This window comes from Boleophthalmus pectinirostris, unplaced genomic scaffold (genome assembly GCF_026225935.1).
Source record: "Boleophthalmus pectinirostris isolate CB_2022bp ecotype Guang Dong unplaced genomic scaffold, ASM2622593v1 HiC_scaffold_19, whole genome shotgun sequence".
Lineage (NCBI taxonomy): Eukaryota > Metazoa > Chordata > Actinopteri > Gobiiformes > Gobiidae > Boleophthalmus > Boleophthalmus pectinirostris.
In genome coordinates this window covers 31,947,004-31,964,699 of record NW_026571140.1, presented here as the reverse complement: position 1 = coordinate 31,964,699, position 17,696 = coordinate 31,947,004, and the positions used below count along the sequence as shown (strand labels likewise).

Genomic DNA, 17,696 nt, shown 5'->3' with positions numbered 1-17,696 from the left:
AGATCTGGGCTCAAAAGTAAAAAGTACTTATCTTTCATTATAGGTTCAGAGCTTTTTTTTATTGTACATTTAATTTGAGTTAACATCCCAACTTTGAGCAAACCAAATACACAAAAGCAGCTAGAAAAAATAATAAAGAAATCAATTGAATCACTTAAAATCAGCTAAATTATTTTTCAAAATCGCTACATTTCATCCATTAATTGCTCTAAAAATCCCTGCAAATACTTTTACTTATTACTCTTAAAGTACATTTTTAAATCAGATACTTTGATACTTTTACTTAAGTCGATTTTTTCATGTGATACTTTTACTTGAGTAACTTTTTATCTCTGTGTCTGTACTTTTACTTAAGTAACAAAATTGAGGGCTTTGTCCACCGCTGCATAAATTGTAAAACACACTTTAGCCGAGGATCATCTTTGGTGCGCAAAAACTTGGATAAAAATTATAGTTTCATTTGCCATTTGTAGTTTTAAATACATTGGAAAAGAATGTGTAAAAATCTCAGTGTAGTGGAATTATCTTAAACCGTCTATGGGACTGATACACTCCAGTGCCAATTTGGGAAATGGCACCAACTGTTCCTTTTAAACTTGTGCGTAAAGGGAGAGTCAGTGCACTTTTACGCACAGCTGAAAGACCTCCACTTTGAGCCTACGCCACACATTTCCCAAGTCTTCGTAGCCACTTCAACACAAATACTGATTACTGGTAATAGAAAAATAATGTGTTACGATCAGAGGACTTTACCTGGTCGAAATTAACCTGTGGGCCACTGTGGAGCTCCAGCAGATGGCGGTACGTGCTGTGGATCCCAAACTAGCTCACAAAACACTCAGAAGAACACTTTTGACCGTTTCAAAATTGGCAAATCATGGAACGTGAGGTAAAAAGTTCAAAATATAAAAGTTTTCAGAAAGTTATTAAGAGTAGTAAAAAGTTAATTACCTCATAAAGAGCAAAAAGGAATTCTGTGCTGTGCAATTCTCTGCTTTCTCCAATATCACGGCCAACAGTGACCCCACCTGGATAGTGTTAGTAAACTCGAGTAAAGGGGTCTTGTTTGGACATGCCCCGTTTTACCCAAATCCAGACCCTCAAGAACCACTGCAGGACCCTTCTCTGGACTTCTTGGATCTCCAAAACAGTAAAAGTACTTGGACAAACATGCACGAGGGCAGCGACAATACTGGTACGTCTTTTTGTTTGGCACATGTGGCTAGCTACTGAAAACAATCAAATCAAACTGTTATTAATTAGTTTTCTGGTTTATTCTGGCTTCCCAAAAATTAAAATGTTAGTCATTAATATATATTTTTTGTATAAAGTCTATGGCATTCTTGTATCTCCTTAAAAAACTAAAATATTGTCTCTTTATATTATGGTTTTAGTTCTAATTTAAGTATTTGATTCTTCATTGAACAACACAAACAGTTTGACCTAGATTTTAATATCGAATTTATTACAAAATTGAGATGTTTTAGAAAGCAAAGTGGCTCATATTTATTAAGTATATAGTATAAGTATAATCATTATTAAGTATACACTGACTAACCTCATATCTTTTTATTTACAGGGACCCCTAGAGGCTCAAGAGGATTTTGCCTGGACATGTTCCTGAATTATTCCTATATCTTCAGCAAAAGACATGTCCTGGTTTCAGTGGACCATCTCTACAATGAAGTGACAGGAGCAAGGACAAGGTAAAGGTGAGTAAGAAAGCGTTTTTTTAGTTGCTTTAATTTTCTAAGATTGACACGAGGTTGAATATCATGATGCTTTTACTTGTTGTATTTCTTGTGGGCATTTTAGAAGTTGTAGTAAGTAGTTGTAGAAGATTTTTTGACTGCAGTGGTGCTCAAAAAGCTTGGATCGTGTGGTTTTGCGTGGATTGTTTTGGTTTCTTTGATGCATGGAGCCACACTTTCATGACACAACACTGGATAAATGGCGCCCTCTTGTGGTCAGATTCAGTAACTTGAAAATAGTGCAGACGAGTACTGAAACTTAGTCAAATTTATTTTTGCAAAACTTAAAAGTTAAAGCAGATTTAAAAAAAACTTCTATGCATATATATTCATATCTTGTTAAGTTATTATTTAAAAAGCTGCACTAGTGTTTTTAAATTGAAGAAAATAAAATAATGACTAAGGAAAATGTTTAAAGTTAATGTAAACACAAGTGAGATATTGTAACCTTCCTATGGCTCATTGATTTTGACATGGTTTGATTTTTGGGATGGGGAACGATTATTAAAGAAATGTTTAATTTTTTTGATCTGTGAAAGGAGCACGGTTTATAAGATTTGTCTTCTTCCTATTCCTTTTATTCGTGCAGCAAAGACAAGACAAATAATGGTAGAAATATGTATTCGTGTTTAAATGTCAGATTTTTTGTAGTTGTTGTTATCTTTAAATTGATGCCAACAAAATAAAAGCATGAGCAATAAATAAATAAATATTATTTGATCATTAACCAACAAGAGCAGGTGATGCAGTGCTGTTGTCTGTTTAGATTTAAAAATCTACCCCAAAAATCTAGGTACTTTCCACTCCTGAATATAGTGCATTCAAACGCACTGATTTAGTTTCATAAATGTTGCTTAACCTGATTCTGCTTACTGTAATTAATGCCTTAAAGCAGCATTGTGTAACTTTCCCCAAGGGTCTGTCAAATGCTTTACTCAGTGGAGATGTTATTGTTTTGTCTCAAATGTTTCACAGCCAAGTTACAGGTCAGATCTGTGGAGAGGTGACCCTGCTCACAGACAGATGGCCTGTTTTTCTAGGTACTTTTGAGCTATAAAACCACCTATAACTGTAACTGAATAAATGTGTGGTAGTGCTGTTTAATGTCACACTGTGGAACATTCCAGGCAGAGCAATGACATATCCATAGAAACAAGCAGGTGACGGACTCCCAACAACAACAACAACAACAAAACAAACATTACACAGTTCACCTTTGAGACTTGATATTGTGCAGAAGTTTTGTTTAAGTTGCTGTAGAGTGGTGAGCTCAACAATACTGACTGAACTTAACCTAACTGAGGTATTAACTTCCCGATCCTCATCTAGACATTTTGTTTTTGTCAGTTCAATAAGAAGATAAGAGTTATCTGAAATGGAAAGTTGCAGATAATAATGCACATAAGTTCTCAATGTTGAGTATGTTGAAATATATTCTTGCATTTGTTGCTATAGGAATTGCTTATTTTTTTAATACAAATATTGAGAGAAATGAAACAAAAATCTTGCACAAAATTGTAAAAAAAAAAAGCTGAAAAATTCAGAAATATTAACTTTATAATTAAATGTAAATAGTTTATACCACAAGTTGCATACCACAATAACATAAATTTCATTATCAGTTTTTCCAATATGTTTACCACCTTTGTAAAAGATGTGGTTAGACAAATGAAAGTATATTTGTATCTTTTTAAATAATAATAATAATAATGTCTTCTTTCATTTCAAATTGCTATCTATGATTTATATTTGACCTGCAGTCTTGACTTTTTCCATTCATAAATTTACAGCACGAGCAGAAAATGACTTTGACTCAGACAAACTTTATTGATCCACAAGGGAAATAATTTGAACACAGTAGCTCACATGTCTCAATTTAATGTAAAAACAAAGAGCAAAAATATAAATGTCAGTAACACATTTTAAATCAGTAGCAAAAAGAGCAAGAGACCGGTGTGAAATAAGACATAATTATAACGGGTGAGCACTGGAGACTTGTTTTCATGGTTACAGAAGGTTTTATTGGGGTTATGGCATTCAAAGGTTTTGTGCACTGAGATAACTGGCCACTGTTGTTTATAAAACCCTTTGAGTCAGGTGATTCACAAGAGCTGAACTCTGAACACTGTAATATATTTGTTATTGTCTTTATTTGCTCTTACAGAAGCGTACAGTTATATTATCTTTAATTATGACACATGTGGAACAATCTCGTCATTCAGTGCATTGCAAAAGAAGATGTAATTATTATTTAATGGTAATCTTCGATCCAGCACTATCTCTCTCTACATAACATATTTAAACATTTCCATTTAACATTTATTAATTAAAGACATTTGTATTTCTCAAAAATACAATAATTCCTTCTATGAATAGAGGCGACTCTCCACAGATCTGAATTGTAATATAGCGTAGTGCTGTAACCTGCTTGTCTCCCTCTTGATAGATTTAATTTATACTGTGAAACATTCTAGACCAGTGTTTCCCAAACTTTTTTTCCGGGACTCTATTTTAAAAGTCACAAACCTTCGCGACCCAAGACAATAGACATTATTCATAAATCACATAATAAAGGTGGATTTGACCATTATTGAACATTAATGAGGATATTTTATTGTTGACTAAGTGATCGTGTCTCTCTGAATAATTAGTTTTACTCAAGTTTCCGACAATGAAAAACAGTAAATGAATCAGCAATAAAATGATCCATAAGTCGCCTATTTGGACATTAAAAGTAGCCTGTTTCTTTTTCTTTTCAACTTTCAACTGAAGCAGCAATATTGGAACAAAATAGTTAGTAAAATAATTACACAAAGATTAGAAATGATACAAAACATGTCTTAACATTTCAGCCTACATGCAAATCGTGACGAGGCGACCCCAAAAAAATCTCTTGCGACCCAGTCTCAATGCTCCAGACAAAGCAGTAACATTTGCGTGGAGACAAGTAGGTGCTGGATCCTCCACTAGAATACAAATTTATAAGCAAACAAAATAATACTTCAGGTAAAATTATAACTCGAATAAGTAGAAATAATGGATAGAATGATGGTTAGAGGATATGGCAAGAAAAATCTAATAAAACAAAATTAAACCAAACATATATTTTTGTTTCTTCATGTTATAGATTAGTTTAAACCCAAAGTCCACTATACCTGGGACTGAGGGATTACACAGTTATAAAACCACATGGTAATATAAAAGAATGTACTATTGTTTAATGTTGAAAATCACATTCTATTGTCTAAAGAAAGGATGTTTTACATTGTGGTATTTGAATCTTTATCAGATCTATCGTGACGACAACTATACTCTGAAATAAATGGTCAGTTTTTACCTTTCACAGCCAGCAGAGGGCATAGCTGAGACACTTTTACACCAAGAAAACATTTAAAATAATAGTCTTTTGTAATTATTTCCCCTGGTAGTTATTCTCATTAATGCCAGGGCTGTGTTTCCTTGAACTGTATCCACTCCTTTGCTTTACAAGTGTCTTTCATTGTAACCTCCTGAGAATAGACATTTCGCAGAACCATTGCCTGGAGCCTGTGGCACTTGCAGAATTCAGTTCGACTGTGTAATGAATAATTAAGGGTCTCTCCTGAGTTGAGTTGGCCGTGGTTGTGTGGGGTTTGTTACTGGAGAGGCTGGGGGCATGTGCTTTCACTTGTAACAGGATACAATGGAAACTGGACATACCCAAACGTGTCTCAGCTGTCAGTGCTATTCTACTGAACTAATAGCTTTGGAGGCTTTTTCTGTTGTATAAAGATATCGTAAAGGGCCCATATTATGCTCATTATTTTCTCATATAAGTTATAATGTCAATTCTTCAGCAAAAACATAGTCGGTGTGAGATAGTATATTGACCCCCATAGTATATTGACCACTATAGTAAACTGACCGCCCCTATAGGATTTTGACTCCCCTTACTTTTTTCTTTAGTAGTTACTCATCATTATTTCTCATATAATTTACTTTGATTATATATTGCTACATATTCACTCTGTTTTAAGGTATTTTAAGGAATGTTTTGAAGGATAACGACTTGGTATTTTGTGTAAATGTAACATATTGTTAAAATTGCGTATACATAGCAATCTTGTCACTTTTTATATTGTATTTTACATTGTTATGGTTTTTAGTTTGCTATGTTCAGATAATCCACATGTAATTTTAAGTGAAGTTATTGATCACAGAAACCATTTAACAAATCTTCTCCTATCATCTATTTAACTACTCAATTGATCATCCCTGTCTATTTTAACAGGATTCCAAATCATTATACAGCACTTTGATTACCTAACTCATTAATAACTACTTATCTCATTTTCAGTAAAATATGTGTTTATACAAGTAAAGTAAGTAAATTTTAACATTCAAAATTATAATCAACATAAAAAAATGCATCTGAGTACTTCAAAAAACACTTTTAAATATGTCAGTATGTTTTAATTTGCAGATATAGTTTTAAGATTTTCTATAGAATTTAAGTTCTTTATTAATAAAATATAGATTTTCATAGGGGGGGTCTATATTCTACAGGGGGAGTCAACATACCATAATAGGATTCTGACCCCGGGGTCAAAATACATATATGGTATGTTGACCCCGGGGTCGCCTCACCGCGAGGTCAAAATCCTTTACTACACCGAGTTGTGTTTTGTTTCATTCACACACGTTTTACACACAGACCCTGCATATTTAGGCTGAGTTAAAACACAAAACAAAACCCAGCTGTTACGTTTAAGTGTTTTTGATAAGTTCACGACATTATGACTTGACCAAAGAGCGAATTTTTATGAGTAATACAGGACCTTTAAATGTCAAAGACGTCATTTGTTTGTGTGTAGACGCAGATGCCTTGATCCTTGATTTTTCAGTTTCAATATCAATATTTTTGCCATTAGCTGCCCCAACCGATACCAGAGACTGAAAAGGGTGTTTCTGAATGACTTACTTATGATAAACTGCAATAAACTATAACATCGAAGCTACTTTATTCTGTTGACACAATAAGAGTAATGCAAGGTAATCAGTAAACCAGCAGTGTCATTAAAAAGCCTGAGCTACAACAAAGACATAACAGAATGAACTAATAATTAGCCATAGAAGTTAATGATTCAACCCTCTATAGCTCAAATCGTGTTGTATTGCAACAAAAATACCCCAAATCTCCACACATTTACAAAGAAAATGAACCCATGTTAAATATTGAGCTCAAAATATACTGTTCGAGCTTTTGTGTGTTGAACGATCACTCAACATAGTAATTATTCTGACAGGCCTAATTATATGCCCAGTCCATTTTCTAATATTGTGAGCTGAACTTTTTCTTTGGGAAAACTGCAAAACAAGCAGTAACTATTGAATGGTAGTCTCTTATCTCATTTGCGTATTTCAGTCTACGTAGGTTTGTGTGATTGATCGTTTTGTTGTTTAACTGGTAACTATAATTCAGTTGTTACACAAGTTTTACGAGTACAATTTTTAAGCAGGTTAAGTCTGATAATTACTGTTTTGATTTATCAAATATAATCAATATGAAAAATGGAACAATCATCAATAACTTAACTAATCTAGATGTTTTATGTAACTGTTGTTTGTACTATTAACCTTATTCCGTAAGTTTCTGTGGGCACCGGCATCATGATTCAGGTTGTATTATTTTGTACGAGGCTGCCGATCTTTACAGCAAATAAGTTAAATACGGACAATAAAGCTGTTTTAATGCCCCCAGAGAATCAGTGCAGTGTTTTTTGTGACCAACAGCTAAGCGGCCTGCTCCATAGAAATTAAATCCAAAAAATCTTTGTACCAATTGTCTATGTCAAAGCACTTATATTTATGTTCCTTCCAGTTCATCATAATAATACGTTTAGCTGATAAAAAAAAACAGTGATAGTATGTGATCCAATTTTTGGGATGAAAAGTCTTGAGTTCTTATCTTTCTTAGAATCAGTGCAGTGTTGACTTGTTGATGCACATGAAAATTTAACATTTTACACAAACGAACCAACTTCATGTCGTATTTAAAATGCAAAATGTTTCCCAAATTTTCCATTGACATGAATGGATTTCCCGTTTAACCAGAAGTGTTAGCATTTAGAATTTAGAGACTACAGTGGGCGGGGTGGATTGAGGTGGATAAAGATCTACTAAACAGCTAGTAGGCGTAATTAAGAGTTCAGAAACATTTTCTTGAAGATCAGATCCAATTGATACTTTGCAGGTGATGCCATCAACATTCATTGGGGGTGTGAAGCCAACTGAAAACACTACTTCGTCTGAAGCTCTGTCACTCAAATTGAATTTAATCAAAGCTTTATTTTAACACAATTTGACCGGACAGAGCTAACTTGGCAGGAACTAGTTTTCAGTTTGTCATGCTCACCTTTTTGTTGAAAATAAAACACCTAAACACAGGCTGTTGAAAATGTGTTGTTTAAATCTATTGTATGCTTTTTCTTGAGTTTGCAGACTATATTAAACCCTTTTTTGTGTGCATTATGTCTCCATGGTAACTGCTACGTGAATCTCTAACGGTGGAAAGTATAGAACACCCCCAGCATGATGTCACTGCAATGTGTGTATACCTCTAATAGTATAGTGTATAGTAAACACGCAGAAATGGGTTCATAGAAACTGATCATTTTATTTAGGTCCTAACATTATATTTTAAACATCGCACGATTGTTTATGACCTGGATTCTTCCTTTATTTAAAAAAACAAACAAACAAAAATATTTTGTTGTTATAGCCCTTTTATTCTGTCCAGATATTTATTGTCCCATATTATGTTTTTTTTTTTCTGATCTTATATTGTTGTTTTATCACCACAAACATACCTGGAGTTGTGTTTTGTTTCTTTCACACCTGCATATTTTGGCTGAGTTATTCTCTCAAACAGAAAACACCAACTTGTGATGTCATGTTGAGTCATTAAATACGTCACAATAGACTATTTTGTAAATATACATCAAAACATTGTATTTGTAGTGACAAGAGATACTGCAGTACCCAGAGGAAAAATAAAGGACAAATATTACGCAATTTTATGATCTTTATTATAATGTTTCCTCATCACAAACATACCTGGAGTTGTGTTTTGTTTCATACACACATGTTTAACACACAAATCCTGCATATTTAGGCTGAGTTCTTCTCTCTGACAGAAAACTCCACCACCTTCAACCTTGGGAAGTGCTCTATTGTGTTTTTAAACTTCATAGACAAACCATTCACTAGAACCATTTGGATCATTTCAACCCTGGAATTGTCCATCTCTACTGAACAAAAGGTAAAGGTAAATGTTAACTTAAAAACTACAACTATGACATCACAAGTTGGAACAGAGCTTTGGAGATGTAAACAGACTAATAATGCAGGATTACTCATATGTCTAAATCAAACAAAACACAATTCCGGGTATGGTTTAAAGGAAGTAGCAGCATTAAAACATGGCTAAAAGCTCACAGGAGTCAAATGTTATACTTAAAATAATTTATTTGTAACATCATATACAAATGAGTGGCATTAACAGCTGGTAGACGAGCTGAGGAGTCATGGATGGGGGAAGGTTTGGTCAGTGTCAGTTCTCCTAGATATTCATAAGGCTCTTCACTTGTATTCTCTCTGTGAATAATTAGCTGTAATTGCTGTAGATACCTGTGCTTTTGTATAAGCTACATGTTGCTATGAAACTGCAGAGATGTGCTCGAAAACAAATGACTAATCTGGTGTATTTTAACGAATCAATACTCCTTCTTTTGTATACATAAAGCTGAGGCAATGTAAAGAACACAAACGTTACATAACAGAATTTACTATAGAGAATAATTGATCTTTTTGTGTACAAAGATTGTGTACAGTATGTGCAGGAGCAGTGGGTACGTTTATATGGCCAGAAAAAAATTTAACTAACTTAATTTAACTAAAATAAAGCATATCTTAACCCAGTATTTAAGGTCAATGAGTATAACCTTTTTTAGCTGAACAAAAAAAGGCTCATATTACAATATTTTCTGATCTGTTATAATGTTTCCTCATCAAGAACATACCTGGATGTGTGATTGTGTATGTGTATGTGTGATTGTGTTTTGACATATGTTTAATACACAAACTCTGTGTTCTTCTCTCAAACAGAAAACACTTTTTTCGACCTTGTCATGTCATGGTGGTTATACAGGAAGTGTTTTTAAACTCCATACACCTTCACTAGAATCATTTGGATCATACTACCACTTTGTGACATCTCAAGGTGGAACAGAGCATTGTGAGCTTTGGAGATAAAGACTGAATATTAGTAAAGGATTACTCAAACATGTTTGAATGAATCCAAACAAGCAAACCAAACAAACATGGAGTTGTGTTTGGTTTCATGATGAAACCAAACACAACTCCATGTTTGCTTTTGAGGAGGTAACAGCATTAGAACATGGCTTAAAGCTCACAATAGTCAATTTTGTATAATGGGACTTTGTGTGTTTACTAGGGGTGTGCAAAAATATTGAAATATCACTATATCGTATAATTTAATGCGATGATACAGTATCGATATCGGGGACTGCTGTATCAATATATTGAGTATTTGTTTGGTGTACTTTACAAAATTATTTTGTTACAGGGCTACAGTTTGTTGCTTGTTTAGAGGAAGGAAACTTGTTTTTTTGCAACACATTTGACATTAACACATTTTCAGATAAAATTTGCATGTTTCATATGAACTTTACACAAGAAGTGAATTAACAAAGACTTTTAGCAATACAGCCATGATTTCACATTATCTTTTATTGAACTTGATCGAATGATTTGAAATACAGTAAATTGTATGGAACTGAAAGTGCACTGTATTGAGATATGTAATGTATCTTGGCCTTTGTTGGCATCGCCAGCTTCTTAATGATATCCAGCCTTAGTGTTTACATGTACAAAAGAAATTTGATAAATCAAAAATAGTGATTTAAATTTTTTAAAGATATATTTTATATATACAACTTGTAAAGTGCTTCAATATTTAACATTTTCTTGTTAATTTTTCTCTTTACCTCTTTAGTTTGCCCTTTTTTTGCACAAATCTCCTCAAAAAGCAAAAAAAAGCAAAAACAAAAAACAGCACCAGTGTTTGAATGATCAGAAAGAATCAGATTACTCACATCAGATATAACTGTTTCAATGACATTTCAGTAATCTCTTTACTCTAGAAATCAGATAATGATCAAATTTGTAGTGTCTATGTGTGTACCTATGTGTACGTGAGCCACTGGTGCAGCTACTTGCAGAATTTGCTAGAACTAGACAAAAATACTTATTAATCAGAAATGGGAAGGGTATTTAGGGTATTTAGTTACTGGGCATTGAATACCTGAATAACTACTGTATGTTGTAATGTATTCTGATACATGGACAAATCAGAATATTGTATTCTAAATACTTGGAATACTTTTACATCTAGTTGCAATTACATGATGGTGTAAAATGCAACATAGGATTAAAAACAGCTTTGTATTAATTTCAGCATTTGTCATGCATTTATTTATCACTGATCAGCGAAGGAAAAATCACATGACAAAAACAGTGTTCTATATATTTTTTCCTCTTTAATTCTGTGCAGTTTGAAGCCTAAATGTTCAATGTATCCCTTAGATTTTTAGAAAAGTAACTGTGTTCTGAAAATCACCAGATTAAATTGTAACTGTACTTGTACATATAATACTGTATTCTGTATATGTATTCTCAGTACATGTATTCAGTTACTTCCCAACACTGTTCTTAATACTGCTAGTACTTTTTATCTACTAAAACATGTTACTCTTATGAGGAAATCGCAAGTCATACTCAAGGAGATACCTTATCTCATGCACAGTTTTGTCCCAGTAGAAACTGTTCCAGTAGATTTGACATTGCTCTGTGGAGTAAAGTGACAAAGTGTAATTTCATCTTTGATATGTTTTTAGTTGGTCTCACTTGTCACCAAAATAGGGGAAGGAAACCGAACAAGCTTGACAAACCAGTCTGTTTGCATAGCTCATCATTATACAAGGAAAGAACCAAACTGTGGCTTTTATTAGTTTGAAACAGCAGCACAGCAGAGAACAACTTTGACGACCTTTACAAGTGGAATATTATGAATGTTATCACTTTTCTTATCATTTCTTTATTGTTCCTTGACTTGAAACCTGAGTGTGCTTGTGTGTGTGTCTGCACTTGTTGCGCATAACAGCACCACCCTCTCTACTGCTATAGGACTGCTCACCGTTCAAGGTTCAGAGAGATAACTAGGAGGTGAGTGGCTGACGCAGGCTCAGTGTTGAATTACAACTGCCTCATATCATATTACAGAGACTCCAGGTTAGTCTGAAACCATAGCTCTTGAAATCTCGAGCCTCGGACCAAAGCAGGAACTAAAAGGGGACAAAGGAGGACTTATTTTTTTGCTTGAGAAGTTGAATTCTAACACGCTGCTTCCTGGTTGTTTTTTTACAGAAAAGCGTTACCATGGGTAGTGGGAAGACGCAACTGTTTTTATGTCTCCTGCTCGGCTGCCTGTTTCAATGCTCGGCTGGGTTTGTGTTTTGGACTGCCGTGGTGGAAATTAGCTACCTCAACAGCCACAATGAGACTACAGACAAGTACTGCGAGTGCGGGGTGTTTGGACGAAACGCTGCCGTAGAAAGGGCACACGGTATCGTCACTTTGCCCAGAGGAGATCCGAAAGGGTGCGGGCCAGATCCAGTTTACAACCGAAACGCCAGCTCTCCGGCTTGGATCGCCTTGGTGAAACGGGGAAACTGCACCTTCAGTGAGAAAATCCAAGCAGCTACACGTCAAGGAGCATCCGCTGTCGTGATCTACAATTTTGACGGCAGCGGGAACACGACCACGCACATGTCCCATCCAGAAACCACCGGCGCTGTGGCCATCATGGTCGGGAATCTTCAAGGTATGGAGATTGTGAAATTGCTTCAAAACGGCACTGAAGTTCTAATGCTAATTGAAGTCGGTAGCCCGCATGGACCTTGGATGGACACTTACTGGCTCTACTTCTTGTCTATTGCTTTCTTTATCGTCACGACGGCTTCGATTGGGTATTTCGTGTTTATCTCCGCTAACCGTTTGTACAGCTTACGAATGCACAGGCGAGCTGAGCGAAGACTGAAATCCGAAGCTAAAAAGGCCATCCAACGCCTGCAAGTGCGCACCCTAAAACGCGGCGATGAGGAGACCACGTCGGAGATCCTGCTGTGCGCGGTTTGCATCGAATCGTACAAAGTCGGCGACGTGGTTACCGTGCTTACATGCGATCACATCTTCCACAAAGCGTGCATCGAGCCGTGGTTGCTGGAAAAAAGAACCTGCCCGATGTGCAAGTGCGATATTCTCAAAGCCCTAGGAGTGGAGGAGGAATGTAAAGACGCTTTTAACCACAACTCGCCACCAGAGGTCACTGTGATAACCGTGGCGGGAGGAGAGGCGATGTATGAAGTCCCCCTAACAGACGCAGCTAGCCCACAGCACTATGACAACAGAGCCTTTGAGGAGGAACCGTCCAGGGGATAGTTAGCGAGCAGAGGAAACAAAACAAAACAACAACCAGCTATAAAGACTGTGGAGATTTTATGGTTTGAATAAGACTCAAAAAATGGGACTAAAACACCAGTCAAAAACATAAAAAATTGAAAAGTAGCTGAAATGTGACTGTATGTTGATGAAATGGGACATAATGAGTGAGATATTTTAAGCATTTATTTTAACTACTGATTTTACTTTGCAGAGAAATACACAACTACCAAAACACAATCTCTAAACTGAATAAATGTAGCAAAATATTTCACGCTATTCACAGTTTAAGTTGAAATGAATGGACTTTTCTATTCTATTGTTAAACACTGATGTAGGGTTAAACCAGGACTGCACAATCTATGCACTCATCCAGAACTACTTTGAATATTTTACCTAATATGGAAATGACCTGTTAAAGAATGCACTATTATGTAGCATGTACCTCACTGGGACCAAAATGTAATAGTAAAGATTGTTTAGTAATACGAATTTGACTTGATTTGTTTTGGTTTTCAGTTAAAAATATTGAGTTACCCATTACTTATTCATGGTTATATGTTCAAGTTTATATGCAGCATTTTGAGGACTTTTTCCCATTGAAAAGACAATATTTTGTTCTTAAATTATGTTATGTTCTTAATTGCTATGGCAACAGTCCTAATTTCTCATTATTTTAAAACCAGTGGATACATGTCATACCGTACATGCAGTTCTCTGTGATAAGATGACAGAATAAATAGAATACTTTCTGTCATGTACTGTGCAGTCCTGGCTTTTCCCTGTTCCTTGTTGTGAGTACAAACATGGGGTGTGTTCATAGTCGAGCTCGTCCGACCCGCTTGAGGCAAGTGTGCCCTGGATGCTGCGTGGTTTCGCATATCTGTTTTGCATCTAGGGCCTTGGTTAGCTACTTCGGTCATTCTGCAGTGAAAGCTCCTGTACCTGTCTGAAGACTTGCAAAACATAACCAAAACAGCTTAGAAGATTTGCCTCCCAGTCACTTAAACTCACACCGTATGAGACTGAGTCATTTATGGTGTGCTTGTACTTGTATTAAAGTAGGGAAGCATTCACGCCCTGCTTATGAACACACCTCAGACTGGAAAAACTACATTGCACTATGAACTAACCTCGAGGGCTGAAATCTTGACAGCAACGTGACCAAACGTGATTCTTGGTTTTAGAGCTCGAGGTTCTTTTGGGAATTATGCAGTGCCTTGACTTGAGGAATTGAATCTTCTCATGACTCAAAACTACCAAGGCTATGTTCACATTTACAGGATTTAATGCCTTTAATTATTTGTTTAGAATTCTTGAGTGTGTTATAGATAAGTCAAAAGTATACGAATCAATAATAAAACTACTATCAAAACGTGATACGTTGAGCAGGTATCGATACTGAAAAACAATAACACAATTTGAACTTTACTTGAACAATTTTCGAATGATCTTAGGACCACAAGGTGACATATAGAAAACATAATTATTTTCAGTTGATAATTACTTTCTATAGTCTAAAAAATAAGTGTTTTTATTATTATTGTACTATCAAAATGTGTATATAGTATCAAGCTTATTTCTTAGTATCAAAATCAAGTTGGATTTTTTTTGTATCATGACAACTCTAGTTTGCAGTGGAGTTGTCACAATATGAACAATTCACACTTGATTTTTGATACCATTATGTTAATAAAAACATAATTTTTTTGCAATAGAATGCAATTTTCCACATAAAATAGAAGTATTTTTTTAAATATTACCACGTGGTCTTATACTAGTTGTGAAATAGACCAAGATCATTAAAACTTATAAGGGAAAATTTATTGATACCTGCTAAATTAAGTATCTAGTTTTAATTGTAATTTAATATTGATTACTACCTGGGACGGACATGTCTTGGAGACCCTTGCCTTAACTAGACCCAAAGATTGTAAGCTAGACAAGAGCGAACTTACTGTACATCCTGGTTGGTATCGTGCCTATGCAGAGTCATGGTATCTGTGATTATTTGTTTATTCAAAAGACATTCAACTTCAGCTTCGTAGAACTGAAAGAACACTGCTTGTTTTGTAATCTGCTTTTACTATGTTCATTCGTTTAAAAAATCATCTCCTTTGTCAAACATGGACAATAAATATTCACAATCTTGCGCAATATCAATATATTAATATCAGTTTGATCTGTGCTATTCTTCATTGTGAAATGAAATTGTGTTATTGTGAACATGCCCATTTGATTTTATTATTATTTCTGGAACATTCCAGCAGTTGACTGTCATAGGAGGAGCACTGATGGACCAAGAATAATGACTCATAGACTCGTCTTGATCCTCACACTGATAATTTTATCAATCACTTGTAAATATTCTTGTTGTGTACATAAACCTTTGTTTTTTTGCTGCTCGATTGCACTCGCCACAGTCTCAACAGGTCTTCCATGTTTGTAGTTCTGAATTATTTGAAGTTTCTTAAATCTCCAGTCTACCTCTACAAGCTCTCACAAAGAAATGGGATCCTCTGTCCTTCCTTCTGTGTTTTTGCTTGCAGGGTAAAAGCTGATCGTTGTGCATATATTTTTCTACACTGATTGAGTCTCATGATATGGTTCTGAGGAGTCTTGTGCTGCTCTGTACAAATGAATGTCGGATATTGTATGAAATCACATTGATGCTTATTAGAATGCAATAAATTCCTCAAAATGAGGCAGACTTTGAAAATATTGTCTCTCCTGACATATTCTTTGTTATTGTATTATATAGTGCAACAGAAAAGAACTATACCACCAACTCAACAACTCTAAAGCAGGATAATCCTAAAATTCCTATCCTCTAGTTTATGTTTAGTTTATTTATTTTTGTCAGGGACCATGTACATGTTTAATAATATTACCAGACTTTGATATTGCTATGTTCAATTTGCAGTTACTGGGAAAATGCACATAACACTGAAAATCGCACCTTACATTATAATTACATTCTTATACTGACATAGCTCATTAAATGGCACAATGCACAATGAAATGCTTAAAGATGGACTGTGTACATTTTCTAATGGAGCGTCTTGCCATTCTTCAGCAAGATGTCCCACAGTATGGCATTAAACTTATCTAAGGGCCTATTTACACATGAACGCTTGTGGGTAAAAACGACTAAATATTTTATCGGAAGTGCCTTTCATTTAGACGGTGACGGCGTTTTTGGGGCTTAAAAACGCAAAAATCTGAAACCATCCTCCAGAGTGGAAAAGTTGAATATGCTCCACCTTAGAGTTTCTGTCTACACTGAACCCGGACGCAAAACTCTGGTCAGATCTGCTCATGTCGCGCATGTGTTTACGTCACATACATCACCACCTAGCGTCACCATTGAGCGGCCTGGCATGCACGCCCAATCGAATTAAACACAATTTTGCATCATCATATGGACACAGATTTCCTCCTGAAAACGCTCGTCTAAAGGCGTCTTCTGTTCAGACCGTCATCATATAAATGTAGCCTAAACGTAGCCTAAGTTACTTAGTTAGTTAAGGTCAGATCTGTGGAGAAATGAGCCTACTCACAGTACAGATGGTTTTCAATGTGTTTCTAAGCAATAAAAACACCTGTAATTGAATCAGTTAACATTCTTGTGTGATAAACTATAACATCTCCACAAGACAAAGAAATCACAGACCCTTCACCAGAAAAGTTACACATTGCACCTTTAATTGTCTGTAACTAGTCATAAGTATTTATTCTATCCTTTACAGCTTGAATCTTATTAAAATCCAATTACAAAAAAATTTACTAAAAAAAAATCCTGCAACTGCAAAAAGAACACATGATAAATATTGAGACAAATAGTTCTTTCTTCATGTATTGCACTGTGAGTCTAAACTGTTGTGACAGGCCTGTTTGTTGGTGGTTCATTTGTGTTCATGTTACTTCATTTAAAAGGACTCGGCATTGACAAAGGCAGGTGTCAGACATGTGGCAAAGTATTTCAAATATTTTAGTCCCTGACGTGTTTGGATCTGACTCTCTGAGCAGCTGAAAATCACTCTCTGCTTTAGGGCTGTAGTGGGTCAGATAATTACTCCAGCAAGTCAGTCGGTTTAGTATTGTATATGTTAGATGGAGGAATAATTTTTAGACATGCACCGATACAATACTGTAATCAGATATTAGCTCCGATATCAAAAATTGTGATGAACTGGATATTGGTTCTGTTGGTATCGGGTCAGTTGATATCCTATTTTGGTCTATACATTTGTGTAATAAGAAGATTTACTGGACTATGTTGGCCTAGACACCTCATAATATTTCTAAAAGTTGTTCTGTATTTACTTACAATAATAAATAACAGTTACAAAACACATTTGGATATATATATATATTTTTTACCAT

At 35.1% G+C, this 17,696-nt stretch overlaps 1 protein-coding gene across 5 annotated transcripts in view; it reads left to right on the top strand.

Annotated features, from left to right (window-relative positions):
- Positions 1-1,085: 1,085 nt before the first annotated feature.
- The window catches only part of LOC110172884 (E3 ubiquitin-protein ligase RNF128-like), a 204,092-nt gene continuing 187,481 nt past the window's right edge, over positions 1,086-17,696 (top strand). The window contains exons 1-3 of one of the 5 annotated variants that reach the window (XM_055154252.1): positions 1,086-1,195; positions 1,580-1,712; positions 12,237-16,029. In XM_055154252.1, the coding sequence (XP_055010227.1) occupies positions 12,249-13,310 (1,062 nt within the window). In that variant the 5' untranslated portion in view covers positions 1,086-1,195; positions 1,580-1,712; positions 12,237-12,248 and the 3' untranslated portion in view covers positions 13,311-16,029. Of the gene's footprint in view, positions 1,196-1,579; positions 1,713-11,703; positions 12,102-12,236; positions 16,030-17,696 lie in introns of those variants that run through there. The other 4 variants (XR_008632264.1, XR_008632265.1, XM_020938840.2 and 1 more) reach the window with 4 other exon arrangements.